We start from the raw sequence: 25,805 nt of genomic DNA on the forward strand, positions 1-25,805 counted from the left end.
TTGCATAAAACAATACTGCTATATTAATACACTTTTTACCTTTGTGATTACCTTGTATCTAAGTCTCTGCAGACTGCCCCCTTATCTCGGTTCTTTTGACAGATTTGCATTGTTATCTATATGACACGCATGAACTAGCACTATCTAATGGTGAAAAAGATTAGAGGCAGCCTTCAACATCTTAAGAAATCAGTTTATGAGCCTACCTTGGTTTAGCTTTCAACAATGAATACCAAGAGAACAAAGCTAATTTGATGATAAAAGTAAAATGGAAAGTTGTTTAAAACGGCATGCCCTACCTGAATCCTGAAAGTTTAATTTTAGCTTGACTGTCCCTTTAAATAAGATAAATTATGCATTTACAACCATTGCAAAATCTCTTTCTGGTCTCGCAGCTTCTAGAAACTGATATGAAGTGAATGCATAAATAGGAATAAAAATGGTTAATTTTCCCACTCCACTAAGGTTTTGATGTGTCTACCAATTTGTCATGCAAACTGATACTTGCCCTAATACGAACTAGTCCGCTGCAACCTTATAGCACTTCATCTCATGTACAGAGAGGTCTTCTGGGAACTAGTGTTCAGTTTATACCAGGACAGCTACATGAAAGGCACCAAACTGAAATAAGACTCTGGCTACATCAAGCTCAGGCATTTGACATGATCTAAAATATGCCAGTTCAATGTTACAGTTTATCCATAACATCTAAAGTAGTTTTTTTTCTGTCGCTTATCCAAAATGGGATGAAATATAGTCTAATAATCACAATTTTTGAATGGAAATGGCTTTACTTTTTGTGTGTAAGGCATAATAAAGTATATTGATGGGTTCTGACATAGTAAATTAAAGTTTCATAATTCAGATGTAATATGCATTTTAAAACATCATTCCAATTTAATTCTGTTATCTAATATGCTTTGTTTTTTTGGTATCCTTTGTTGAAAAGCATATCTAGGTAGACTCAGCAGCAGCTACCAGTTCAGCTAGCTCCCAGTAGGGCATTTTATACTTTTTCTCCAAAATATACTAAGAGAGTGAAGCAAATTTGATTATAGAAGTAAATGGAAAAGTCGCTTAAAACAATATGCTCAATCTGAATAAGCCGGTGAGGTAGCTCAGTTGGTAAAATGCCCTGACTACAAAAGCCTTTTCAAAGATCCAAAGGTCACAGGTTCAAATCCCGGCAGGGCCGACTCAGCCCTTCATCCTTCTGAGGTTGATAAAATAAGTACCATTACATTGGGTAATAATAACAACTATTACTATTCAGCTGCTGATTTGTTTAATTCCGAGAGCGAGCACTGAAAAAGCGCTTTGAGTCCCACTGGGAGAAAGGCGCTATATAAATACTAGTTATTGTTAATATTGAATCCTGAAATTTTGGGGATTTGTGTCCCTTTTAAATTTTGACCCTGTTTTGTATTGTTCTTTCACAAAATGTGCAGTCTTGATACATTGCTATTGAACTAGAAATATGTTTGCTAACATGTAATACACATCTTCAAAGTTTAACTTAAAAGTTTGTGTATTTTGGTAGTTTACTTAAAGGGCCAGTAAACCTTCACGTAGCGACACCTGCAAAAGAAAAAGGATTTTAAAAATTCAACCCCCATACCTGTACTTGCCTTACCTTCTTCACCAGCCTCTTCTGGTTTCTTTAACAACACGTCACAGTCACATTGTCTCATCACAGGGCACCAGTTTGTGCAGTTGAACTACATGTAGCGTGCCCCCGCGCTGGGTAAAGCTTTACACAGAGCAGGAATGCTCTACATATAGTTCAACGGGATGATTGATTGCACTGTGATTAGACATCGTGACTGTGACGCGCTATTGAAGAAACCAGAAGAGCAGAAGTGGCTGGCGAAGGTGTAAATTAATAATTAATATAAATTCCACCCTCCAAATCTTTAAACTGACTTTTTATTGTCTTATGGTTGGTCCATAGGAAAGATACGTTTCAGACCTGCAATAGGCCCTTAGTCATGCATACTCTGAAGGTATAAGGAAACTACGTGTTTGGGGGGTTAAATCTTTAAAATCTTTTTTTCTTTTGCAGGTGTTGCTAGGTTAATACAGAATTAAGCGTTGACTGGCCCTTTAAAATGTTTTATAGAAACTATCTTTGAGTTATAGAAATACCCAATTTGACAAAGTGATAGTAACAGAGGTTGGGAGAACGTGTTTTCTGACATAACTAATAAATGGACAATAAACCATTTGTAATAAATAATATGTTTTTAAATTCGATGAAAAATTAATTATGAAATACGAAACACTGAATATATTTTCATAACAACATTTTTTTTTTAATACATATTAGGACTTTGGATCTCCAGAAATATTGCCTAAGGACAGTGTGGATCAGAGATTCCTCAGTATCTTCCGTAAAGGAAGGAAAAAAACTATTGTCAGGAACATGGGACAAATGATTCACTACTCTAAGGTCAAATTCCGGTTTCAACACAGCCAGGTAATGTAGAGAATCTTTATAATGTGATAAGACTATTGGTTAGAATTATGGTTAATGATGGTGTAACGGAAGAAGGTTTATTATAATTGTCCGTTTTTATTTTCCCTAGTTCATAGTATATATATATGTAGCTTTGATTTTATGTTTGAATATTTTTATTAATTTTCAGAAATAAATCATAACAACAAGAAACATACCTTTCTCTCCTTTTACCTCAGTTGCTGGAAGACTCGGAGATAAAGTTTACAATAGCAAATGATTAACCTTCCTGCAATTCAACTTACAGTCTTAATAATGAACTATGGTATCACAATTTACTAGAATGGAGTCTTGCAGTTCCCGATCATGCATGGTATAAGTACCATGGTCTTATATACTTTCCAGAATTCTTCCTTTTGATTATAAAGAGAATTGTTCTGCTAGACTATCTGGACTTGTATTTATCTTATCTAAACATTTAACAGGAAAACATCATAAAATAAATAATATCTACTCCACTCTAGGTGGTCATAACTAAATAGGATATCGCTGAGAGAAGGTGAGCTAAAGAGAACTAGATTAAAGGGAGGTGGGGAGGGGGGGGGGGGGATATGATGTGACGACATATCTCCTCTTTTTTTGTCTGTATGATTCATCTATCAGTCTGTGTTATATGTATTTTAAGGAGTAAAAGTCGGTTGTGATCATATAAACCACCTTGAGTAACATTTCCTCGAGTGCTCACATCATTAGGGCTCACTTATTTATCCAGTAGTACCATACCGCTTGGACCGTGTCTCTGTTGTCTAGGGTATTTGATGCCATCTCATACATAGTATATGTATGATTAATTTTATTATTTATTTCCGTCCAGGTGGGGCTCCCTGTTTTCCAGTACCTAGCTATACAGGTCCTTGTGATTGTGCATAGGATTCTGATAAATGTGTTGATGTGCTTATTGTATATGTTTATATGTTCGTGTAGGAGGGCCTGTTGTATTGTGAGCTCGATATTTTCGTCTAGGATTTGACTAAGGAAGGTAGATAGATGTCTCCAAATTCCTCTGATTTCTCTGCAATCCCACCACATATGTCTATATGTTCCTACTTCCCCACATCCTCTGTAGCAATAGATACTTCCTTGTGCGTGCATGTGAGCAGTTCTCGTGGGTGTTAAGTACCAGCGGTAAATGGTTTTAGTAACATTTTCTTTAAGGTCTACGCTTATAAGTCCCTTCTCTGCGTTCTGAAATATTGTTTCCCATTCCTTAGTGTCTTTACAAATATGTAGTTCCTTTTCCCACGCCACCATAGTTGATGTTTTTGTGTTGTTCTGTGTAGCTTGTATGGCTATGTATAGGATGGAGATAGCATGTTTATCGCGGTCTGCTGATTTACAGAAGAGTTCTATTGTGGTGGTGTTGCTTTCTCTCGGGTTTTTCATATATGTTTGTATAGCTGATTGTATTTGTAAATAAAGATACCAGTGCAATTTCAGTGGGTGTATTACAGTCTGAAGGTGATTAAATGGCATCACATTTCCACCCTCCAAATAATCCGCTACTCTGTATAAGCCCTTATTTTCCCATTTTTTAATTTGAGTTCTGAGTTCATTAGGCAGTATGAATCTTAGTGGCATGTATAGGGAGTGTTGTGGGAGTAATTTGTATTTAATTCTCGCACGTTTCCAGGTAGTCACTATGAGATGTTCAGTGTAAGGTCTTAGTGTCTCTTTAGTGGTTTGTGTTTTCTCTGGGTCCCAGATAATTGTATCACTTTCACTCCACCCACCTAGATTCGCTTCCAAATTAGGCCATACAATCTCTTTAGATCTCTTCAGTAATAAGACGTCTTGCGCCAATCTAGCAGCGTTATAGTAATCTATTAAATTAGGGGTCCCAATACCTCCCAATTTTTTGTGTCTATTTAAAATTGATTTTGCTATCCTAGTCGTTTTGTTACCCCTAATGAATATTTGAATCTCCTTTTGTAATAATTCTAGGTCTGTTTTCACTATTTTGATGGGTAGGGTTCTAAATAAATACAATATCCTCGGTAGAGCATTCATTTTAACCGCCGCTACTCTTCCCAACCACGAGAAATTAAAACCCTTCCATTTCAATAGATCTTTTTTAATTTGTTTAAATAATGGGATGTAATTTACTTTGTAAAGCTGTGTGGGACAGTTAGTGAGGTGGATTCCTAGGTATTTGAGAGAATGGTTCATCCATCTAAAGTTAAAATTGGACTCTATCAGAGTCTGAGTCTGTCTGGGGATCGCTATGGGGAGGGCTTCACATTTTTCTGCATTGATTTTGAAACCTGAGATAGCGGCAAAGGTCGCTAGGGTTTGGTATAAGTTAGGCAGCGATATCAGTGGATTTGTTAAAGTCAAGAGTATATCGTCCGCAAAAAGGGACAGCTTATATTCCGTTTTATTGATCTTAACTCCCGTTATATCCACCTGCGAGCGTATTTTGGCTGCTAATGGCTCTATGCACAGGGCAAAGAGCAACGGGGACAGGGGACACCCCTGTCTAGTCCCATTACGAATTGGGAAGGATTTAGATTTATAACCCGCCGATGATACTTGCGCTCCTGGGGAGGAATAAATGGCTTTCAATGCTTTAATGAGTGTTCCCTGAAACCCCATCTTATGTAATATTAGGAACATATAGTCCCAATCAATTCGGTCAAACGCCTTCTCCGCATCCAATGATAGGAGCAGAGAAGGCGTCCGTGTCTCTCTCATGGTGTGAATTAAGTTGGTGACTCTACGTATATTATCTGGGGCTTCTCTACCTTTAATAAAACCCACTTGGTCTGGATGGATCAAGTGGGGTAGGATATGTTTAAGTCTGTTGGCTATTATCTTTGTAAAAATTTTTAGGTCCTGATTGATGAGGGATATTGGGCGATAGCTTTGACATTTTTTGTGATCCTTTCCCGGCTTGGGAATTACTACGATTTTAGCAGCTAACAGGTCAGGAGGAATATCCCCTCCCTCCATGATATAGTTACAAAATTTAATGAGGTGTGGGATCAATGCTGATTTAAAGAGCTTATAATACTCTCCCGGAAAGCCATCCGGGCCTGCAGCTTTTCCTGGTTTAAGATCTTTAATTGCCCCTATCACTTCTATAGTGGATATGGGTGCATTCAATATATCTCTTTGTTCGTTAGATATGGTTTGTAATAAATTGTGGGTGAAAAACTCTGAGATGAGTTTCTCTGTCTCCTTGTTATGTAGGACCTTTCTCCCGTCATATAATTCACCATAAAATGTCGCAAAAGTATCTACTATTTCCTGTGGGTGTGAGGTTAATTTGTTGTTTGGTGTCTCAATGTGGGCGATCGTTGAAGCTCTATTTCGTTCTCTGATTTTGTATGCCATATATCTATCAGGTTTGTTTGAAAATATAAAATATTGTGCCTGAAGTTTCTGGATGGATCTATTGGCTTGGGTTTGAAGGAGTGTGGCTAACGCTGTTTTTTTAGATTGGAGAGTTTGTTGAATTGCCTTTGTTTTAGTGAGCCTGTGTTGTCTTTCTAAATCCTCAATCTCTGTGTGCAGCTGTTTCAGGTTTTGTCTGTACTTCCTGATCTTCAGTGTTTTTTCTTTAATTAGTATCCCTCTTAAAACTGCCTTATGAGCTGCCCAGACAATTCCAGGATTAGAAGCCGTGTCTGTGTTTATGTTCCAGTATTCTGCTAATGATTTAAGTGTGCTGTCATATGTCTGGGGGTCACTAACATAAGTTTTGTTAAAGGTCCATGTTTTACTTCTATTCGGATCGCTCAATCCCTCCACCTGTAAGGTAATGATCGAGTGATCGGACCATACGCATGCATGAATCTGAGAGTTGCTTAATAAAGGCTGCAAAACCTGGCTGACCCAAATGTAGTCCAACCTAATATAGGATTTGTGTGCTGCTGAGTAGAAGGTAGGATCGTTGGTTAAGCCATAAAGAGTGGTCCAGGTCTCTATAAGGGAGTGAGGCAAAAGACTGTCCTTAATTGATTTAACAATACGGTTATGTCTAGCCTGTTTATGAGATAGGGGTTTAACATCTGTTGGATTAATGGGTCTCATAGTGATATTGAAATCCCCTGCTAAAAATATTTTGGTATGGGACCATTGTGTGAGTAAATGTGAAATGTGTTGAAAGAAGCTGTGTTGATTTTCATTCGGTGCATAGATATTGCAGAGTGTGATTTCCAAGTCTGAAATTCGGCCTTTAACTATGAGATATCTCCCTTCATTATCTGCAATTATATCATCTTGTATAAAGTTCAGTGAGGAGTGTATAAGTATGGATGTACCTCTTTTTTTAGAAGTTGTAGTTGAGTGATAATGAGTGGTGAAATATTTTGCCCAATATTTCGGGATTTTTTCTTTAAGGAAATGGGTCTCCTGTAGGAATAGGATGTTAGCGTGTAATGAAGTGTATTGTGACATTGCCATTTTTCTTTTTACGTCTGTGTTTAAGCCCCTCACATTGTGGGACAGTATCTTTATGTTAGGGGTCATTTTGTTATATTTAGGTGTGTGTGCTGCAGGATTATGAGTATTACCTGGTGACCTCTGCTCCGGTACAATATTCTTAGAGTGTGTGAGCAGTCAGAGTTATGCTTGGTGGTCTGTGTCATGTCGTCATTGGGAATGGGGAGGGAACTGAAAAGAAAACATAATGTCAATAACATAAATAACAATGATCTGAAATCCTCGGTATGAGGTTTTTCCAGGAATAACTTACAACATATTATTAGCATGAACCTGTGAACAAGAAAATACTGTACATAGGGGGGGTATATCCCCACAACATCTTATAACCATTATTTTTATCTCGCATCATGAAGTCACTAGGAGCAGGTAACATTGAAAAGGTGTTTACATTAAATTGGAGGTTAGAAAGTCTTCGCCTCCAGACAGTCTGAGGACAATCTGGATTACTCCCATCCTCTACTTTTCATCTACTCCCAGTTATCATTCATGCAACGAGGTTTATGAAAGATAAAAAATAAATAGCTGCAGTCCTACTTTGTTTGTAGTTTAGATTAGGAGACTTTCCCCTTTGTTTCTTTTATCTTTTGTTTCTTATAATTGATTGTCTGCCACTTTGAAGGATCTGGGCGTCTGTCTGTGTCTTTGTTCTTCGCCGGGGTTGATATCGTGTTTGAGATGGTAGGAGTTTCTAGATCCAATATACTACATATCTCTGGTATGTCTTCTGGTTCTTTGAGTGTGATAGTCTTAGAGTCTTTCATGATATGTAGGGCAAATGGAAAACCCCATCTATATAAGATCTGGTGTTTTCTAAGTAGGCTTGTAAGAGGACGTAGGGCTCCTCTCCTCTGTAGAGTTTTGATGCTAAGGTCCTGATAAAATTGGATTACATTGCCTTGATATTTATATGTTGGGTTCTTTCTTGCTGCTTGCAGAATTTTTTCTTTATCCGGAAAGAATGTTAATTTGGTGATAATGTCTCTTGGAGGTAGACCTGGTTTGGGTTTTGGTTTTAGCGCTCTATGTGCTCTTTCTATGTGAAAAGTGTAATCAGCTGGAGAATTTGTAATCTGGGTGAATAGCTGAGTAAGGTAGGCTAGTATCTCTGATTGAGTCACTTCTTCTGGAACTCCTTTGAGACGGATATTATTCCTCCTACTTCTATTCTCCAAATCCTCCATTTTGTCTTGGAGTTCTTCCAGTGTCTGTTGTTGTGTAGAGATAGTTTGAGACATTTCATCCATTTGGTCCACCATGGAATCTTTTTGATCTTCCAGTGTCTCTATCCTATTACCCATCTCCATTAGGTCTGATTTAATTTCAGATAGACTACTGGTTACTGAGGTGTGTATAGAGTCAATTTTTTCCCACAATTTTTCGAAATTATCTGCAATGTCTTTTTTGGACACCAGGTTTCTGAGGTCGGCTTTTGTTAATGGACTTTTGTCTTGGTGTTGTTGTTGCAAGTCAGTGTCAGATTCTTCGTCCATTTCTGTTTCCAGAGTGGATTTGGTTGTTGAAGGAGGCTTAAAGAATTGAGACACAGCTGCAGATTTTATTGTTTTATCCCCTTTAGTGGATCTTTTGGAAGTCATCTTAGTGGTGGTCAGGATTAGATAAGTCAAGTAAGAGGGTTATGAAGTTATGAAGAGTTCAGGTCTCTTTTATTGGTTACAGTGGCTTATTCTTGCTGAGCAATGAGCTGTGGGGTATTTAATCTAATAATGGATCTGGTCTAGTCCTTATTTTTCTTTAAAGGTTGTAGACCGGCAGACAATCTATATATAGTGAAACTTGAGGTATATTTTGTTATTGCAGCATATAGGAAGTTACATCGATGTTGTTTTCATTATGACAGCTAGAGATTGATTCCCCCTGTACAGATTAGGGTGTTTTTCACATTCTGATCGAGGAAATTATTGACCTATCAATTCCCCAATATTGCTTATCAAGTGATTTTCAGGGAGTGCGGGTATTTAGTGGTTTCCCTCTCCCCAGGGAATTTATCCTCACAGGATGATCACGGAGAAGGGTAAAGGGGGTATGACCTGCCACCACACAGGGCTGACAGGAAAGGGGGGGGGAGAGGGTGGTAAGAGAAAAAAAAACACTGGGTAAAAGTCAGAGAAAGTCTCTTCTGCAGGTCTGCAACAGTAGAGTAGTTTGCTACTACAAAGACACCTGATTGCTTGTTAAAGAGCGCATGGATCAAGCAGTGGGCCCAAAGGGGTTAATGGGTTCTTAGAATGTCTATGAGGTCTTATTTGCAAAAGATTGGGAGCTCTATGTTATGACTTCACTCCTGTGAACTTTTATTTTGCATTTCTATGTCCAAGTGTTTGGCGTTAATGACAAAAATGTTAAGCGCGGTTTGCACCGCTTGTTTTTTTTTTTTTTTTATAAACAGCTCTGTATTTGCTAGAGCTGTCAGCTGATTTATTAGGCAATTGCAAAGTGTAAAAGTCTCTCCATAAACCCCCAGAGCGAGTTCAAAGTTAATATCCACTGGTCATATGTCTTTCTGTTTAACCTGCAGGCTCTGGAGGGTTCACCAACTATAAGTGCTTTGTGCTGTCACCTCTCTCCTTGCAGCGTCTTGCCCCTTAGCTAGCTGTGCTCTGTCTTCCGGGTTCACTCTGCTGCTGTCTGTGACGTCAATCGGCAATGGCGGTTTTTCGCGCCTTTTTACCGATGTCTTTAACTTAAAGCTTGCTCAACTATAAATGTGTCCCCCCAGTGTGCCTCTGACTCACCGGCACTCCCGGTCACTGTTTAGATGCCTCAGGGTAGAAGTGGCTTGCGGGACCTCTGGATTCCGGTCCGCCCGATGGTCACCTGCGGTCTCAGCTTAAAGTGCACAATCAGTGTTAGGGAGAAAACACCAATCTCTCTTGTTATCGCTGCTACAGATCTTCCGGTCACCACCGAAAGATAAAATACCCCTGGGAAAGGTGTTCTGGTGTCTCTGAGCAACTATTATATTATTTTCTTGCAGGAGCTCTCTCACACCACGTCTGCCCTGTTCTTAGGCTAGCTCCGCCCCCCCGTAGCTTTGATTTTAAAGGGACAGTGTACTGTAAAAGTATCTTTACCTTAATATGTTTCCAATTACTTCTTATACCAGCTGCAAATTATAAAATGTCGGCATTTATCGATGTGGGGCGCACATTCATAAATCGGCTCCACTATGTTTAGGTTGCATTGTGTGTGTGTGTGTAGGATATGTTGAAGAATAAAAAAAGCCAGAATTGTTACTTGTCCATTGCAATTCCTTACCTGTCCTTGATTAGTGAACTAGAGGAATTCCCCAGCCCTTAATATATGTACTGTATATATAAATAGAATCATTTGCTTCTGGCGTAGTGTCCCCGTTTACATGACATGTATTTCCAGTTAGTTTCAATAGAAATTCGAACAACTTGTAATCCCTTTTGAAATGAAAACCAATATTTTAACGTGTCCTAGAACCCTTTTTATAAACCTGATTAGATTTATTTAGTTTAAAATCATGTTAAATGCTGCTGTTTGTGCAAATTTTCATCCTTTCTCTCCTTTTTCAGATTAATATTTACCTTCCTTTTTACATTTTTTTTTTATTCTGCCTATGAAGTTTGTCCTGGTTTGAGTTTAATCTCTGCTACTTTGTGCAACTTTGGAGTGCGTCTCAGTTTTGTATTTTTAGTGGTAACTTGGACTCTCCTTTATTTGTAATATGTTTTACAATTGACCAGCAAAATAACCGCAGGGTTTAATCAAATATTAAACACAATCTGAATTTATGGGGCTCACCATTCACTGACATCAGCAGCGTGTTAAACATCAGCCAAACCTGTATTAGTAAGTTCCCTGCCCCTCCTGATTTACCTGGTGCGCTCAGTACATGTACCTGGGAGTCACTGAGTCATTTCCGTTTACATCTAAATTTTGAACCTTGAGCTCATGTCTGGGTGATAAGATGCTGTTTCTATACTGTCTGTTTATTAAAGGGACAGTTCACCCAAAAACTTTCTCCCCTTTAAATTATTCCCAATGATCCTTTTTACCTGCTAGAGTGTATTAAATTGGTTGCAAGTAGCTCCTTTACTCATACTTCAGCATTTGAAATAGCTGATTTAGCTTGTGGTTTCCCAACCTATACTGAAAGTTTTGATACTGGCGTATACGCTATTGACAAGCCTAAGTAAACACAGCCAGCAGAAGAGATTACACTCTCAGTGGGGGGCATGATAGTTAAGTAATAAAATGATAATTTTCCTTTGTTCTCTCTATGTATTGAGCTTTGGTGTTCCAGACAAATATAAGATAAGGAAGCAAGTCTGTGTACATGAAAGTGATAACATAATGAGATCTGATATTACCTGAAGCTCAACCCATTGTAATAGGCTGTGGTTTCAAAGCACAAAACCAGCTACTTCAGATACACAAATAAACCCGAAAATGCAATTTCTCAAATATTTTATACTCTGCAGTTGGTATAACAAGTCATTTAAAATACATTTATGGAAAAACAATTTACAGTGTACTGTCCCTTTAAGTGCGTTCGTATAAATGAGCAGGGAATCATTTAATTTGATCTTCCTTAAAGGGACACAAGCGCAAAAAAAAGGAAAACAGTGTAATGTTTTAGAGCGTTATATTATTGCACCATTTATCACATATAACTGTGTTAAAGAGACATGAAACTCAATTTTTTAATGATTCAGATAGAGCTCAATTTTAAATAATATTCCAATTTACTTCTTTCTGATTTTGCTTCATTCTTCAGATATCTTTGTTGACGAAATAGCAGTGCACATGGGTGAACCAATCACACAAGGCATCTATGTGCAGCCACCAATCAGCAGCGACTGAGCTTATCTAGATGTTCTTTTCAACAAGGGATATCATGAGTGAAGCAAATTAGATAATAGAAGTACATTGGGAAGTTGTTTAAAATTGCAAGCTCTTTCTAAACCACAAAAGAAAAAAATTGGGTTTCATGTCGCTTTAAGCCTCTGCAAAGGTGTTAAACACATAGTTAAAGTCAGTTCCAAAGCATCAACACTCTAATGGGACCTAGTTGAACACATCTGGTGAGCCATTTGGCAAAAAGCATATGTGTGTAGCTACCATTTGTTGCTAGCTAGCCCCCTTGTAGTGCATTCATTATTTAGGCATCCTTAGTTGAAAAGCATATCTAGGTTGGCTAAGCAACTGGGTGCTATTTCTGATTGGTGGCTGATTTAAATAGCACCCAGCCTATCTATGCTTTTCAACAAAGGATACTCCTTTTTTATTTCATATTTATTTTTGCTTCGGAAATTATCTTTAAAATGTTTCTCTAGAAATGTAAATAAGGTGAAATATTGTGTCTGTGCTTGTTTTTGTTCCCTAAATATGCAACAGCAGTTCTATAAATACTCATCTAGTTAAGTGGGGTTTTAACAAGGGTTTTTTGTTGTTGTCATTTTTAGGATGTTAGTGACTGCTACTTGGAGATGTTCCAGTCCCACCTGTATTTCCAGTCGCGTGGCCCTACTGGATTAACCTATCAGGTGAGAAAACTTTGTGACCACCCAGAACTTGCCATAAAGCTTTTGTGTATGGCAGTCACAGCTGTGTTGTGGTTTGCCGTTTAAGGAGTAGTATGTTAGCAAAGTCCTAAACATCAGCCAGAGCACCTTTCTCAAATATCTCTTGACCTTTCAACCCTCAGGGTCATTTCCATTATGGATGTTTATGTGACACAGAACCCTTTATCTCCGACATGGGAAAACCGTTCAAATGTTCTGAAAGGTCTTTTGAAAATGTAAATATATTTTGTTTTAGGTACAAAGACCTTTCAGAGTTAGATTATCTAAGGTTTCTAACCAAAACCTGATTATTTATTTAACCACTTTTTTCCCTGAGCACCCTCCAAAGTTGTTTTCATACTTTTTATGTTCTGTCATATGCCTAAAATGCACTGAACTGCAAAGTAAATGTTTTTTTTTTAACTAAACAAGAAGCTTGAAGTCACTAGTATTCATGTAAAATACTTATATTATGTATTCAGTTGAACAATTTAACAGGTCAATTTAAATTACAGATTTACGTTCCTTTCCCTTGTCGAAAGGAACCTGGCACCCAACTCTTGTATAACAACATATTTTTTTTCGGGGTGGGGGTAGGTTTGGATGTTCATTTATACTGAACTAAAATTAGCTTTTTATTGCTGTTCTGCATGTTACTTTTTTTTACTCTAAAGGACATTGTTTTCAAGTTTGGGTTTGTTGATGCTGAAAAACAAACAACATTTTTTTTTCCGAAATTATAAATTAGAAGTTGGTGGATACTTTAATTGAAAAGAACTTTATGTACAGTGATTTGATTTAAAAATATTGTGAAAAATATTTTATTCCATGCAAACCACATCTCATAAACATTATTGTTCTATTGTACCCTGCTCAAAGAAATCCATTTTCTTGTACAGTATATATCATGTTTTAAATAAATATTTTAAACAACTATAAAAATAACCATAATACTAATAATATTATACATAGACTCAATGAGGTTTATGTGACTGTTATTGTCTTTCAAAATCTTTGAAAAATTCATACTTATTTGCTGGAGTTGGTGCACTAATTTTTTTTTTTTGTGGGAAAAATTTGCTTCTTAACCTGTCTGGGATGAGTAGATTTGCTCAAAAGTGACTTTTGGAACCTTGTCTTTGCATAACATGGGATTATCAGGGTTACAAAAGTAAACAGAAACCACTGTTTTTGTGCCTAAGTAAACAGAAAACCTCATTTATGAGCCTGAAAATTCTCAGGCTAGTTAAACAAAAATAACAGGGATTTAAGCCAGTCTTGCTAATAAGTAATGTTCACCCTTCACATTTGCCTTGTTCCCATCCTTAAAGTGTGTGATAAGGCCTGATATCTCAGTTTTTTTACACAGACTATATGTGTGTGTGTGGGTGGGGGGTTCTATAATCCCCCCCCCCCTTGAATTACATTTAATTTTGAAATGTATTGTGTAGGTCACTATATGCATATCAGTATATACAGCATATAGAGTAAGCTTTATTTGTTCCATGAGATTGCTTTGAGGATATCAAAATTGCCTTTAAAGGAAAACTAAAGGCAAAATTAAACTTTTATGATTCAGCAGTTTTAAGAGATTTTCCAGTTTACTTACATTATCAGATTGTGCACAATCTTTTTATACACACACTTTATGAGGCACCAGCTACTACTGAGCATGTGCAAGAGTTTACAGTGTATATGTATATGAGTCTGTGACTGGCTGAAAAATGTATTACAAAAAATCTATTGCTTATTTAAAAGACCACTAAACACTGTAGGATATCGCACTCAGTCAATGCATAATAAAAAGAAAATGCAAAAGCATTTAGTTTGAATTTCAAATGAGTAGTATTTTTTTTTCCTGACACATGTCAGTTACATTTTCCTTCCTAGTGCATCATGTGACATGATGCCAATCACAAAATGCATATCTGTATATTCTGTGATTTCTTCCACATGCTCAGTAGGAGCTATTGCCTCAAAGTGTGTAAATAAAAAGATTGTGCACGTTCAGATAATGGAAGTGAACTGGAACGTTGTTTAAAATTGTGCGTTCTATTTTGATTTTACTGCCCCTTTAAAATTAACAGTATGTTTTTATTGTCTTGTATTGTCTTTTGATTATGCAAGTGTGCTGTATTTAATGGTCCTTTAAACATTTGTTTAACCATCAGTGAAAACTTAAGTGACATTTTTATAGACAGGCTTTTATATTTATTGGGAGTGTATAGTATATTAGCTGTCTCCTCTCTCTTCATATACTTTTCCTCTATCAGAAACAATTTTAGGGAATTCCCATAAGAAATGTATCAGATTTGGTTCCATTTATGAACATTTAGCACATATCTTTTATATTTTTATTCCATTTTGTCAATCTGTTAGGAGTCAAATAATAATTTTCTTAGCGTGGTGGAATCTAATTTGAAATAAATAAAATCAGTACTGTCAGCTTCACACTGAGATATGTTGTATAATGATTTATGCTATTAATGTCAGTATTTTTTCCTATAAGAGGTGGCACATAGAAGCATGGAATTAAAATTAATTTTATATGAAAGTCTTACTTTTTACATAACCTGTTTATTCTGTTTATAAACTCTCTTTTGATGATATATATATATGTATGTATGTCTGTGGTGGTTTATATACTTTTGTAAGCTTGAAAACTTATTTTTAAGCACTGGATTGTTAAAAGATGTCCAACTATTGTGCAACTGAAAAAAGTGTGGAAAGACAAATAATTATTTAATACTATGATATGAGGGTGGATGAGTGAGACATGATTAATAAATTGAAAGAACTGTGGTCATTATATTTGATAAAATATGGGGGTAATGTAAAACAATCTATATTAGTAGTTTTGAACTCTTAACTCAAGATATACTTCCTCCAGGTCTCTGTTGAAATTGTATTTCTCTTTGATATGTAACTCTCTTCTTTGTTTATATTAATTGTACTTTGTTATTGTTGTTGTTCTTTTTAAATTTAATAAATAAAGAATAATAATAAAAAAAAGATGATGTTTCTCCATAACCAAGCCTTTATTTCTATTTTCTGAATTATATCCATTTAACCTAAAAATACTGACCATGTGGGTAAAAATACCAGCTGGGTGTTACTTCTCAACCATACAACTTGTATTATATTTTATGAAAATTCAAAAAAATAATAAACTATAAAAAAAAAAAATGGGGGATTGGCTCTGTTTTTAATGTTTTTTTTCATTTCTGCATTGATTTGTGGTTCTCAATTAAGTTTTTTTTCCCCTCATTTCCCTCACTATTAGTCTATTTTTTTTAGGTGCATTGATGTATTTTGTGAATTAGTTTGACGCAATGTTCTAACATTCTGTATTTATGTTTTAATATTTTCTGCCATTTTAGGGATTGGTGCCTTTGAAGGAGCTAAGCATTTATAAACTTGAACGTTCCAAAACGCCATCTAATCAAGTGGAGGAACATGCCTTCCGGATCACAGGTAATGAAGGAAGTCACGACAGGGAGAGGCTGTAACAGCTTCATACACATTATGACCTGCACACTCCGCTCCCTGCATTGTCTGCACAATACATACACTTCTTTCAAATAGCTGAGGTAGCTCTCTTTATCAGCTCAGCTGTTAGATTAATGACTCAGAATTCCTTTCCAAATGTCTACACATGTTTAACTTGTATAAAGTCAATATTTTTCCATTTCCTGTTCATTTATTTTGATCAGTGTTTTAAAATTATTTGTGAGTGAGAAAGGGTTACCCCATAGGCTGAACAGATACATATTTTAATATTCGAATTTCTTGGTCCTGAATATACTAAATAAAGTTTGTAATCCCCTAATTTTTTTTTATTTTGATATATTTTGGTGTGGGTTTTAGTTATTTCTTGGATGTACATATTGATGAGCTGTGTGTGGGGGAAAAGGGATGTTAAACTTAATAGGTGTCTTTGATTGGCTAATAATGATAACTTTTAAAGGTCTATTGTTGGACAGCGATACTCTAGTAGCACACAAAAAAAATTCACTGCATAGGAAAATCTGTATTAAAAAATAGATAGAACAGAAAAAAATGCACATGTATTAGAAAAAAACAAATTCTTGTATTAGTTATCATTATTTCAGTGCGTCCTCGAACACTACTCTTGTTCAGATTTGTTGGTGATCCAGAACTGAAATGAGTTCATGAGCATTCCACATCAAAAGTAAATTTTTCTGTGAGCTAAAGATTTGAATTGTTCTCCAATCAGCGCTATAGCTACAACAAAAGTGCCATATGGGGAGAGCGCTGATTGGACAACAATTCAAACCGTTAGCAAGTTGAATTTCATATAAAAAAAGTAGGTTAAAGCGCAATTTTATTACAACTGATTAATTAAACTCCATCTAAAATATCACTAACATTCTGGATCTGATTTTAAAAAGGGGAGAGTTTAATATCACTTTAAATCACACATGTTAAAGTTATACACATTGCTGTAACAGAAGTGAACATTTGGAACCCTGCTCTATAAATTTATTACTGCTATTTTTAAATAGATTTTCAATAATACAAAGATGTAATTAATATGAGAGGAAGAAAGTAAAAAAAAAAAAAAGGAAAAATGTTTAGTTATGTTCATCTTGTTGAAATTTGCTCATAAATTGTTTGTCTCTAGGGCCCTTGCTAAATCCGCTTATTGTTTATTGTCCAAGCCAACAAGAATTGCAGAAGTGGCTTTACCATCTGGAAAAACAAATCCAGTTGAATGGTGGTAACTTGGATATGCTATCCACATCTGAGGTAAGTCCTAAATCCCCTGCCCCTCGTGTTCTGGTGAGTGTGCACAACAGAACGTCTGTCTGAGATCTTTCATTAGGAAGATATTGATTTTATAGCTGTAATAAATGTATATAACTTAAATTGTAAGATCTCTGGGTAGCAAAACCCTTTTAAAGGGACAGTCAACACCATTGTCATCTTAAAGTCTTACCTTAAATTAAGCGGCAAATAGTGTCCTGCACCCTTTTCTATATCATGCAGCAGGAATGGTAAAAAAGTTATTTTAAAATGAATATTGTTTCTGGCCAGTTTGAAATGGCTGCCAAGCTCCACCCACTGATGACCTCACAATCTGGTCTGCATCTAGGCACTCTGCTGAATAGCAGTGACAGTCTGTTGAATCCAACTAGTGAGCGTATTGTGATTGGAAGCAATATGCATCCCATATCGTGATGTCATCAGTGGGTGGAGCTTGGCAGCCATTTTAAACTGGCCAGAAACAATATTCATTTCCAAATAATTGTTTTATCGTTCCTGCTGCATGATATAGAAAGGGGTGCAGAAGGCTATTTGCAGCTTAATCTAAGGTAAGACTTTAAGATGACTAAGGTGTAGACTGTCCCTTTAATTATTCTGTCTGTCTACTTTTTCAGTCTTGTCTTTATTTATTGTATCCCCTTTATAGCACTATGGAATCTGTGGCGCATTACAAGTAAAGATGATGATAATAATGAATATCTACCCCACACATTTGTGCTTGTATTGATTTTATTACAGACTCCTTTTGTTGTGCAGCATTTTATTTGTGTTTGAAGTCTCCTGAATGAACTGAAGAGTTTAATCAAAATATTTTAAAATTAAAATGCCGAAAAAGGGATAGCAACTTAATTCAGTACTTTACACATTTATATAAATGGGCCAGCTAGCTAGCTGCTACACATGATTTCGGAGTTAGTATTATTCTTTGTTTACGTTTTTTAAAGGGACACTAAAGTCACAATGAAATGTTCATAATTCAGATAAGGGACTTTTTGAATTTACTTCCATTATCACGTTTTTGCCAGTCTTTTTATATACACACTTTCTGAGGCACCATCTTCTATTGAGTATGTGCACAAGTGGTTCAACCATACATAAAAAAGGAGCAATTAAAACCTGTTAAATTGAAATGTTAAAGCTGTTTATATTGATATTGAAACTAAAGGAAGTGTATATTTGTGTCACTAGTTTTATTGGTGCACAATAACACCATTCCACAAGCTTGGCATCCAAACAAAATGTTTTAGAAAGAGGAACAGAAGACCAGGAACAGCCATTAAATATATTACAGAAAAAATTTAAAGGGATAAAAAGGTCTAAATTAAAATGTGCATGAATGCATTTCAATTTTAAATATGGGTGGCATATGTACATATGCTACATGTGACTAGAGGATCAGAATTCAAACACCATGCTTGTTCAGGGACCTGGTGATGATGTGTATTTTGTGTGATACAAGAACCCTGTTCTGGTGTTTGAATGCTGGAGCAAGGTGCACTTACAGCATATGTGCATATGCCATTGACTGAATTTTTTTTAATAACTTCTACTAAAAGCATTTTTGCTATTCGAAGAATATTGCAAAATGATTCTATTTAAAATTTAAAAAGACAATGTGATAGTTTTTTTTCAAAGTTATGTCTATTTCCACTCCCACTGCATCATGTGACAGCCATCAGCCAATCATAAATGCATATAGGTATATTCTGTGAATTCTTGCACATGCTCAGTAGGAGCTGGTGACTCAAAAAGTGTGAATATAAAAAGACGGTGCACGTTTTGTTAATGGAAGTAAATTGTAAAGTTGTTTAAAATGGCATTCTCTATCTGAATCATAACAGTTTCATTTTGACTTGAGTGTCCCTTTAAGTCAATTAGAAACTTTAGAAAATCTTCTAAAAGGCTAAAAAAACTAGTTTATAAAATGTATATGAAGGTGTTTTTTTTTCCCCTAAGAGAAATAGAATAGGTTATTTGATGTAGACAAGTCAGAAATAAGCTGCTTTAAAGAAACACTTTTCTTCTGTTATGTGTGATCAGTCCACGGGTCATCATTACTTCTGGGATATAACTCCTCCCCAACAGGAAATGCAAGAGGATTCACCCAGCAGAGCTGCATATAGCTCCTCCCCTCTACGTCAGTCCCAGTCATTCTCTTGCACCCAACGACTAGATAGGATGTGTGAGAGGACTATGGTGATTATACTTAGTTTTTATGACTTCAATCAAAAGTTTGTTATTTTAAAATAGCACCGGAGCGTGTTATTACTTCTCTGGCAGAGTTTGAGGAAGAATCTGACAGAGATTTTTTACTATGATTTTAACCGGAGTCGTTAAGATCATATTGCTGTTCTCGACCATCTGAGGGAGGTAAAGGCTTCAGATCAGGGGACAGCGGGCAGATGAATCTGCATTGAGGTATGTGGCAGTTTTTATTTTCTGAATGGAATTGATGAGAAAAGCCTGCCATACCGTTAAAATGACATGTATGTATACACTTCAGTATTCTGGGGATGGTATTTCACCGGAACTACTGTGTTAAGGTCACTAATCCTTTTAATAACTATTCTCATGTTAAACGTTTTTGCTGGAATGTAGAATCGTTTACATTGCTGAGGTACTGTGTGAATAAATGTTTGGGCATTATTTTCCACTTGGCAGTTTTTTGCTTTAATTGTGACAGTTTCGTTTCTCTTCACTGCTGTGTGGGAGAGGGAGGGGCCGTTTTTGGCGCTCTTTGCTACGCATCAAAAAATTCCAGTCAGCTACTTTTATATGTCCTGCATGATCCGGTTCATCTCTGACAGATCTCAGGGGTCTTCAAACTTCTTTGAAGGGAGGTAAATTCTCTCAGCAGAGCTGTGAGAATTCTTATAGTGACTGTGTATAAAAAACGTTGTTTTGTTTTTCTTATGTACAAATTTAATTAGTGTTGTTTTTTACTAATGGGAACAAACCTTTGCTAAAAGTTGTGTTGTTTTAAAATTTGATGCAATAACTGTTTTTCAGTTCATTATTTCAACTGTCATTTAATCGTTAGTACCTCTTTGAGGCACAGTACGTTTTTTGCTAAAAAAGATTATAACCAAGTTGTAAGTTTTTTGCTAGTGTGTTAAACATGTCTGACTCAGAGGAAGATATCTGTGTCATTTGTTCCAATGCCAAGGTGGAGCCCAATAGAAATTTATGTACTAACTGTATTGATGCTACTTTAAATAAAAGTCAATCTGTACAATGTGAACAAATTTCACCAAACAGCGAGGGGAGAGTTATGCCGACTAACTCGCCTCACGCGACAGTACCTGCATCTCCCGCCCGGGAGGTGCGTGATATTTTGGCGCCTAGTACATCTGGGCGGCCATTACAGATAACATTACAAGATATGGCTACTGTTATGACTGAAGTTTTGTCTAAATTACCTGAACTAAGAGGCAAGCGTGATCACTCTGGGGTGAGAACAGAGTGCGCTGACAATGCTAGGGCCATGTCTGATACTGCGTCACAGCTCGCAGAGCATGAGGACGGAGAGCTTCATTCTGTGGGTGACGGTTCTGATCCAAACAGATTGGACTCAGATATTTCAAATTTTAAATTTAAATTGGAGAACCTCCGTGTACTACTAGGGGAGGTCTTAGCAGCTCTCAACGATTGTAACACTGTTGCAATACCAGAGAAACTGTGTAGGTTGGATAAATACTTTGCGGTACCGGCGAGTACTGACGTTTTTCCTATACCTAAGAGACTAACTGAAATTGTTACTAAGGAGTGGGATAGACCCGGTGTGCCGTTCTCACCCCCTCCAATATTTAGAAAGATGTTTCCAATAGACGCCACCACTCGGGACTTATGGCAAACGGTCCCCAAGGTGGAGGGAGCAGTTTCTACTTTAGCTAAGCGTACCACTATCCCGGTGGAGGATAGCTGTGCTTTCTCAGATCCAATGGATAAAAAATTAGAGGGTTACCTTAAGAAAATGTTTGTTCAACAAGGTTTTATATTACAACCCCTTGCATGTATCGCGCCGATTACGGCTGCGGCAGCATTTTGGATTGAGTCGCTTGAAGAGAACCTTAGTTCCTCTACGCTAGACGACATTACGGACAGGCTTAGAGTCCTTAAACTAGCTAATTCTTTCATTTCGGAGGCCGTAGTACATTTAACCAAACTTACGGCTAAGAACTCAGGATTCGCCATACAGGCACGCAGGGCACTGTGGCTAAAATCCTGGTCAGCTGATGTTACTTCTAAGTCCAAATTACTTAATATACCTTTCAAGGGGCAGTCCTTATTCGGGCCCGGTTTGAAAGAAATTATCGCTGACATTACGGGAGGTAAGGGCCACGCCCTACCTCAAGACAAGGCCAAAGCTAAGGCTAGACAGTCTAATTTTCGTCCCTTTCGGAATTTCAAAACAGGAGCAGCATCAACCTCCACTGCACCAAAACAGGAAGGAGCTGTTGCTCGTTACAGGCAAGGCTGGAAGCCTAACCAGTCCTGGAACAAAAGCAAGCAGGCCAGGAAACCTGCTGCTGCCCCAAAGACAGCATGAACCGAGAGCCCCCGATCCGGGACCGGATCTAGTAGGGGGCAGACTCTCTCTCTTCGCCCAGGCCTGGGCAAGAGATGTTCAGGATCCCTGGGCACTAGAGATCATATCTCAGGGATACCTTCTAGACTTCAAATTATCTCCCCCAAGAGGGAGATTTCATCTGTCAAGGTTGTCAACAAACCAGATAAAGAAAGAAGCGTTTCTACGCTGCGTACAAGATCTGTTAACAATGGGAGTGATCCATCCGGTTCCGTGGTCGGAACAAGGACAAGGGTTCTACTCAAACCTGTTTGTGGTTCCCAAAAAAGAGGGAACTTTCAGGCCAATCTTAGAGTTAAAGACTCTAAACAAATTCCTAAGAGTTCCATCGTTCAAAATGGAAACTATTCGGACAATTTTACCCATGATCCAAGAGGGTCAGTACATGACCACAGTGGATTTAAAGGATGCTTACCTTCACATACCGATCCACAAAGATCATCACCGGTATCTAAGGTTTGCCTTCTTAGACAGGCACTACCAGTTTGTAGCTCTTCCATTCGGATTGGCTACGGCTCCAAGAATCTTCACAAAGGTTCTGGGTGCCCTTCTAGCGGTACTAAGACCGCGAGGGATTTCGGTAGCTCCGTACCTAGACGACATTCTAATACAAGCTTCAAGCTTTCAAACTGCCAAGTCTCATACAGAGTTAGTTCTGGCATTTCTAAGGTCGCATGGATGGAAAGTGAACGAAAAGAAGAGTTCTCTCTTTCCTCTCACAAGAGTTCCATTCTTGGGGACTCTTATAGATTCTGTAGAAATGAAGATTTACCTGACAGAAGACAGGTTAACAAAACTTCAAAATGCATGCCGCGTCCTTCATTCCATTCAACACCCGTCAGTAGCTCAATGCATGGAGGTGATCGGCTTAATGGTAGCGGCAATGGACATAGTACCTTTTGCACGCCTACACCTCAGACCGCTGCAACTATGCATGCTAAGTCAGTGGAATGGGGATTACTCAGATTTGTCCCCTACTCTGAATCTGAATCAAGAGACCAGAAATTCTCTTCTATGGTGGCTTCATCGGCCACACCTGTCCAGGGGAATGCCATTCAGCAGGCCAGACTGGACAATTGTAACAACAGACGCCAGCCTACTAGGTTGGGGCGCTGTCTGGAATTCTCTGAAGGCTCAGGGACTATGGAATCAGGAGGAGAGTCTCCTTCCAATAAACATTCTGGAATTGAGAGCAGTTCTCAATGCCCTTCTGGCTTGGCCCCAGTTAATAACTCGGGGGTTCATCAGGTTTCAGTCGGACAACATCACGACTGTAGCTTACATCAACCATCAGGGAGGGACAAGAAGCTCCCTAGCAATGATGGAAGTATCAAAGATAATTCGCTGGGCAGAGTCTCACTCTTGCCACCTGTCAGCAATCCACATCCCGGGAGTGGAGAACTGGGAGGCGGATTTCTTGAGTCGCCAGACTCTTCATCCGGGGGAGTGGGAACTTCATCCGGAGGTCTTTGCCCAAATACTTCGACGTTGGGGCAAACCAGAGATAGATCTCATGGCGTCTCGCCAGAACGCCAAACTTCCTCGCTACGGGTCCAGATCCAGGGATCCGGGAGCAGTTCTGATAGATGCTTTGACAGCACCTTGGAACTTCAGGATGGCTTATGTGTTTCCACCCTTCCCGCTGCTTCCTCGATTGATTGCCAAAATCAAACAGGAGAGAGCATCAGTAATTCTAATAGCACCTGCTTGGCCACGCAGGACTTGGTATGCAGATCTAGTGGACATGTCATCCTGTCCGCCTTGGTCTCTACCTCTGAGACAGGACCTTCTGATACAGGGTCCATTCAAACATCAAAATCTAACTTCTCTGAAGCTGACTGCTTGGAAATTGAACGCTTGATTTTATCAAAACGTGGTTTTTCTGAGTCGGTTATTGATACCCTGATTCAGGCTAGGAAGCCTGTTACCAGAAGGATTTACCATAAAATATGGCGGAAATACCTATACTGGTGCGAATCCAAAGGTTACTCCTGGAGTAAGGTTAGGATCGCTAGGATATTGTCTTTTCTACAAGAAGGTTTAGAAAAGGGTTTATCAGCTAGTTCATTAAAGGGACAGATTTCAGCTCTGTCCATCTTGTTACACAGACGTCTGTCAGAAAATCCAGACGTCCAGTCCTTTTGTCAGGCTTTAGCTAGGATCAAGCCTGTGTTTAAAGCTGTTGCTCCACCATGGAGTTTAAACTTAGTTCTTAACGTTTTACAGGGTGTTCCGTTTGAACCCCTTCATTCCATTGATATAAAAATGTTATCTTGGAAAGTTCTGTTTTTAATGGCTATTTCCTCGGCTCGAAGAGTCTCTGAGTTATCAGCCTTACATTGTGATTCCCCTTATCTGATTTTTCACTCAGACAAGGTAGTTCTGCGTACTAAACCTGGGTTCTTACCTAAGGTAGTCACTAACAGGAACATCAATCAAGAGATTGTTGTCCCATCCTTGTGTCCAAATCCTTCTTCAAAGAAGGAACGTCTTTTACACAATCTGGATGTAGTTCGTGCCCTCAAGTTCTACTTGCAGGCAACTAAAGATTTTCGCCAAACTTCTTCCTTGTTTGTCGTTTACTCTGGACAGAGGAGAGGTCAAAAAGCTTCTGCTACCTCTCTCTCTTTTTGGCTTCGTAGCATAATACGTTTAGCCTATGAGACTGCTGGACAGCAGCCTCCTGAAAGAATTACAGCTCACTCCACTAGAGCTGTGGCTTCCACTTGGGCCTTTAAGAATGAGGCCTCTGTTGAACAGATTTGCAAGGCTGCAACTTGGTCTTCGCTTCATACTTTTTCCAAATTTTACAAATTTGACACTTTTGCTTCTTCGGAGGCTATTTTTGGGAGAAAGGTTCTTCAGGCAGTGGTTCCTTCTGTATAATGAGCCTGCCTATCCCTCCCGTCATCCGTGTACTTTTGCTTTGGTATTGGTATCCCAGAAGTAATGATGACCCGTGGACTGATCACACATAACAGAAGAAAACATAATTTATGCTTACCTGATAAATTCCTTTCTTCTGTTGTGTGATCAGTCCACGGCCCGCCCTGTTTTAAGGCAGGTAAATATCTTTTAAATTATACTCCAGTCACCACTTCACCCTTGGTTACTCCTTTCTCGTTGTTTCTTGGTCGAATGACTGGGACTGACGTAGAGGGGAGGAGCTATATGCAGCTCTGCTGGGTGAATCCTCTTGCATTTCCTGTTGGGGAGGAGTTATATCCCAGAAGTAATGATGACCCGTGGACTGATCACACAACAGAAGAAAGGAATTTATCAGGTAAGCATAAATTATGTTTTTTTGGTGGACCTGCCCTTCCTGCAGAAATGGCCCAGTTGGGTTATACTAAAGATATTAGTAAAGACTGCAGACCTATGTCAGGATAAGTTGTTCCTTTTTAAAAAGGAACAGTATTTTGCACAAGGCACTGTTCTCAGTCTGAGACAGCTGATTCCACCTGTTTGTCTCTGCAGCTGTGATAGACACAGAAAGGGTATACATACACTCCAGCTGTCTAGGCAGACAGTAACATACTATACAATAATGAATAATTTTGGTTATTTGCCCTAATTTTATTTGGCTTCACAGTTGAAGAATATATGTAGAGTTTAAATCCACACCCACTGAAAATGTCTTGCATATTGGCACTTTGCAAGCATGTGTTGCCAATAATATTCACTTTGTGAAGTTCTCATTCTGTCTGTTATAACAAAGGTTGGAGATTAAAATCTGGTTCTATTATTTTAATGCCCCTAAACACACAAAAAAGGTATGCAGCAAGCATTGCTCATAAACAGGAACTCTATCTATCTCTATTATTTTGTAATTTAGTGTTATATGCTACTTTCATAATATATAGACCTACATGATGCTTTATCTAGAGCTAAATAATAATACTTTTTTGTGTTTTTA

The 25,805-nt window shown here is 37.9% G+C and overlaps 1 protein-coding gene across 2 annotated transcripts in view; it reads left to right on the top strand.

The window, feature by feature from the left end:
• The window catches only part of LOC128638482 (pleckstrin homology domain-containing family N member 1), a 70,109-nt gene that overhangs the window by 23,569 nt on the left and 20,735 nt on the right, over positions 1-25,805 (top strand). For both annotated transcript variants that reach the window (XM_053690458.1, XM_053690459.1), the window contains exons 3-6: positions 2,327-2,476; positions 12,415-12,495; positions 15,894-15,987; positions 17,159-17,283. In XM_053690458.1, coding sequence (XP_053546433.1) covers positions 2,327-2,476; positions 12,415-12,495; positions 15,894-15,987; positions 17,159-17,283 — 450 coding nt within the window. The remainder of the gene's footprint in view (positions 1-2,326; positions 2,477-12,414; positions 12,496-15,893; positions 15,988-17,158; positions 17,284-25,805) is intronic.

This window comes from Bombina bombina, chromosome 8, assembly GCF_027579735.1.
Source record: "Bombina bombina isolate aBomBom1 chromosome 8, aBomBom1.pri, whole genome shotgun sequence".
NCBI lineage: Eukaryota > Metazoa > Chordata > Amphibia > Anura > Bombinatoridae > Bombina > Bombina bombina.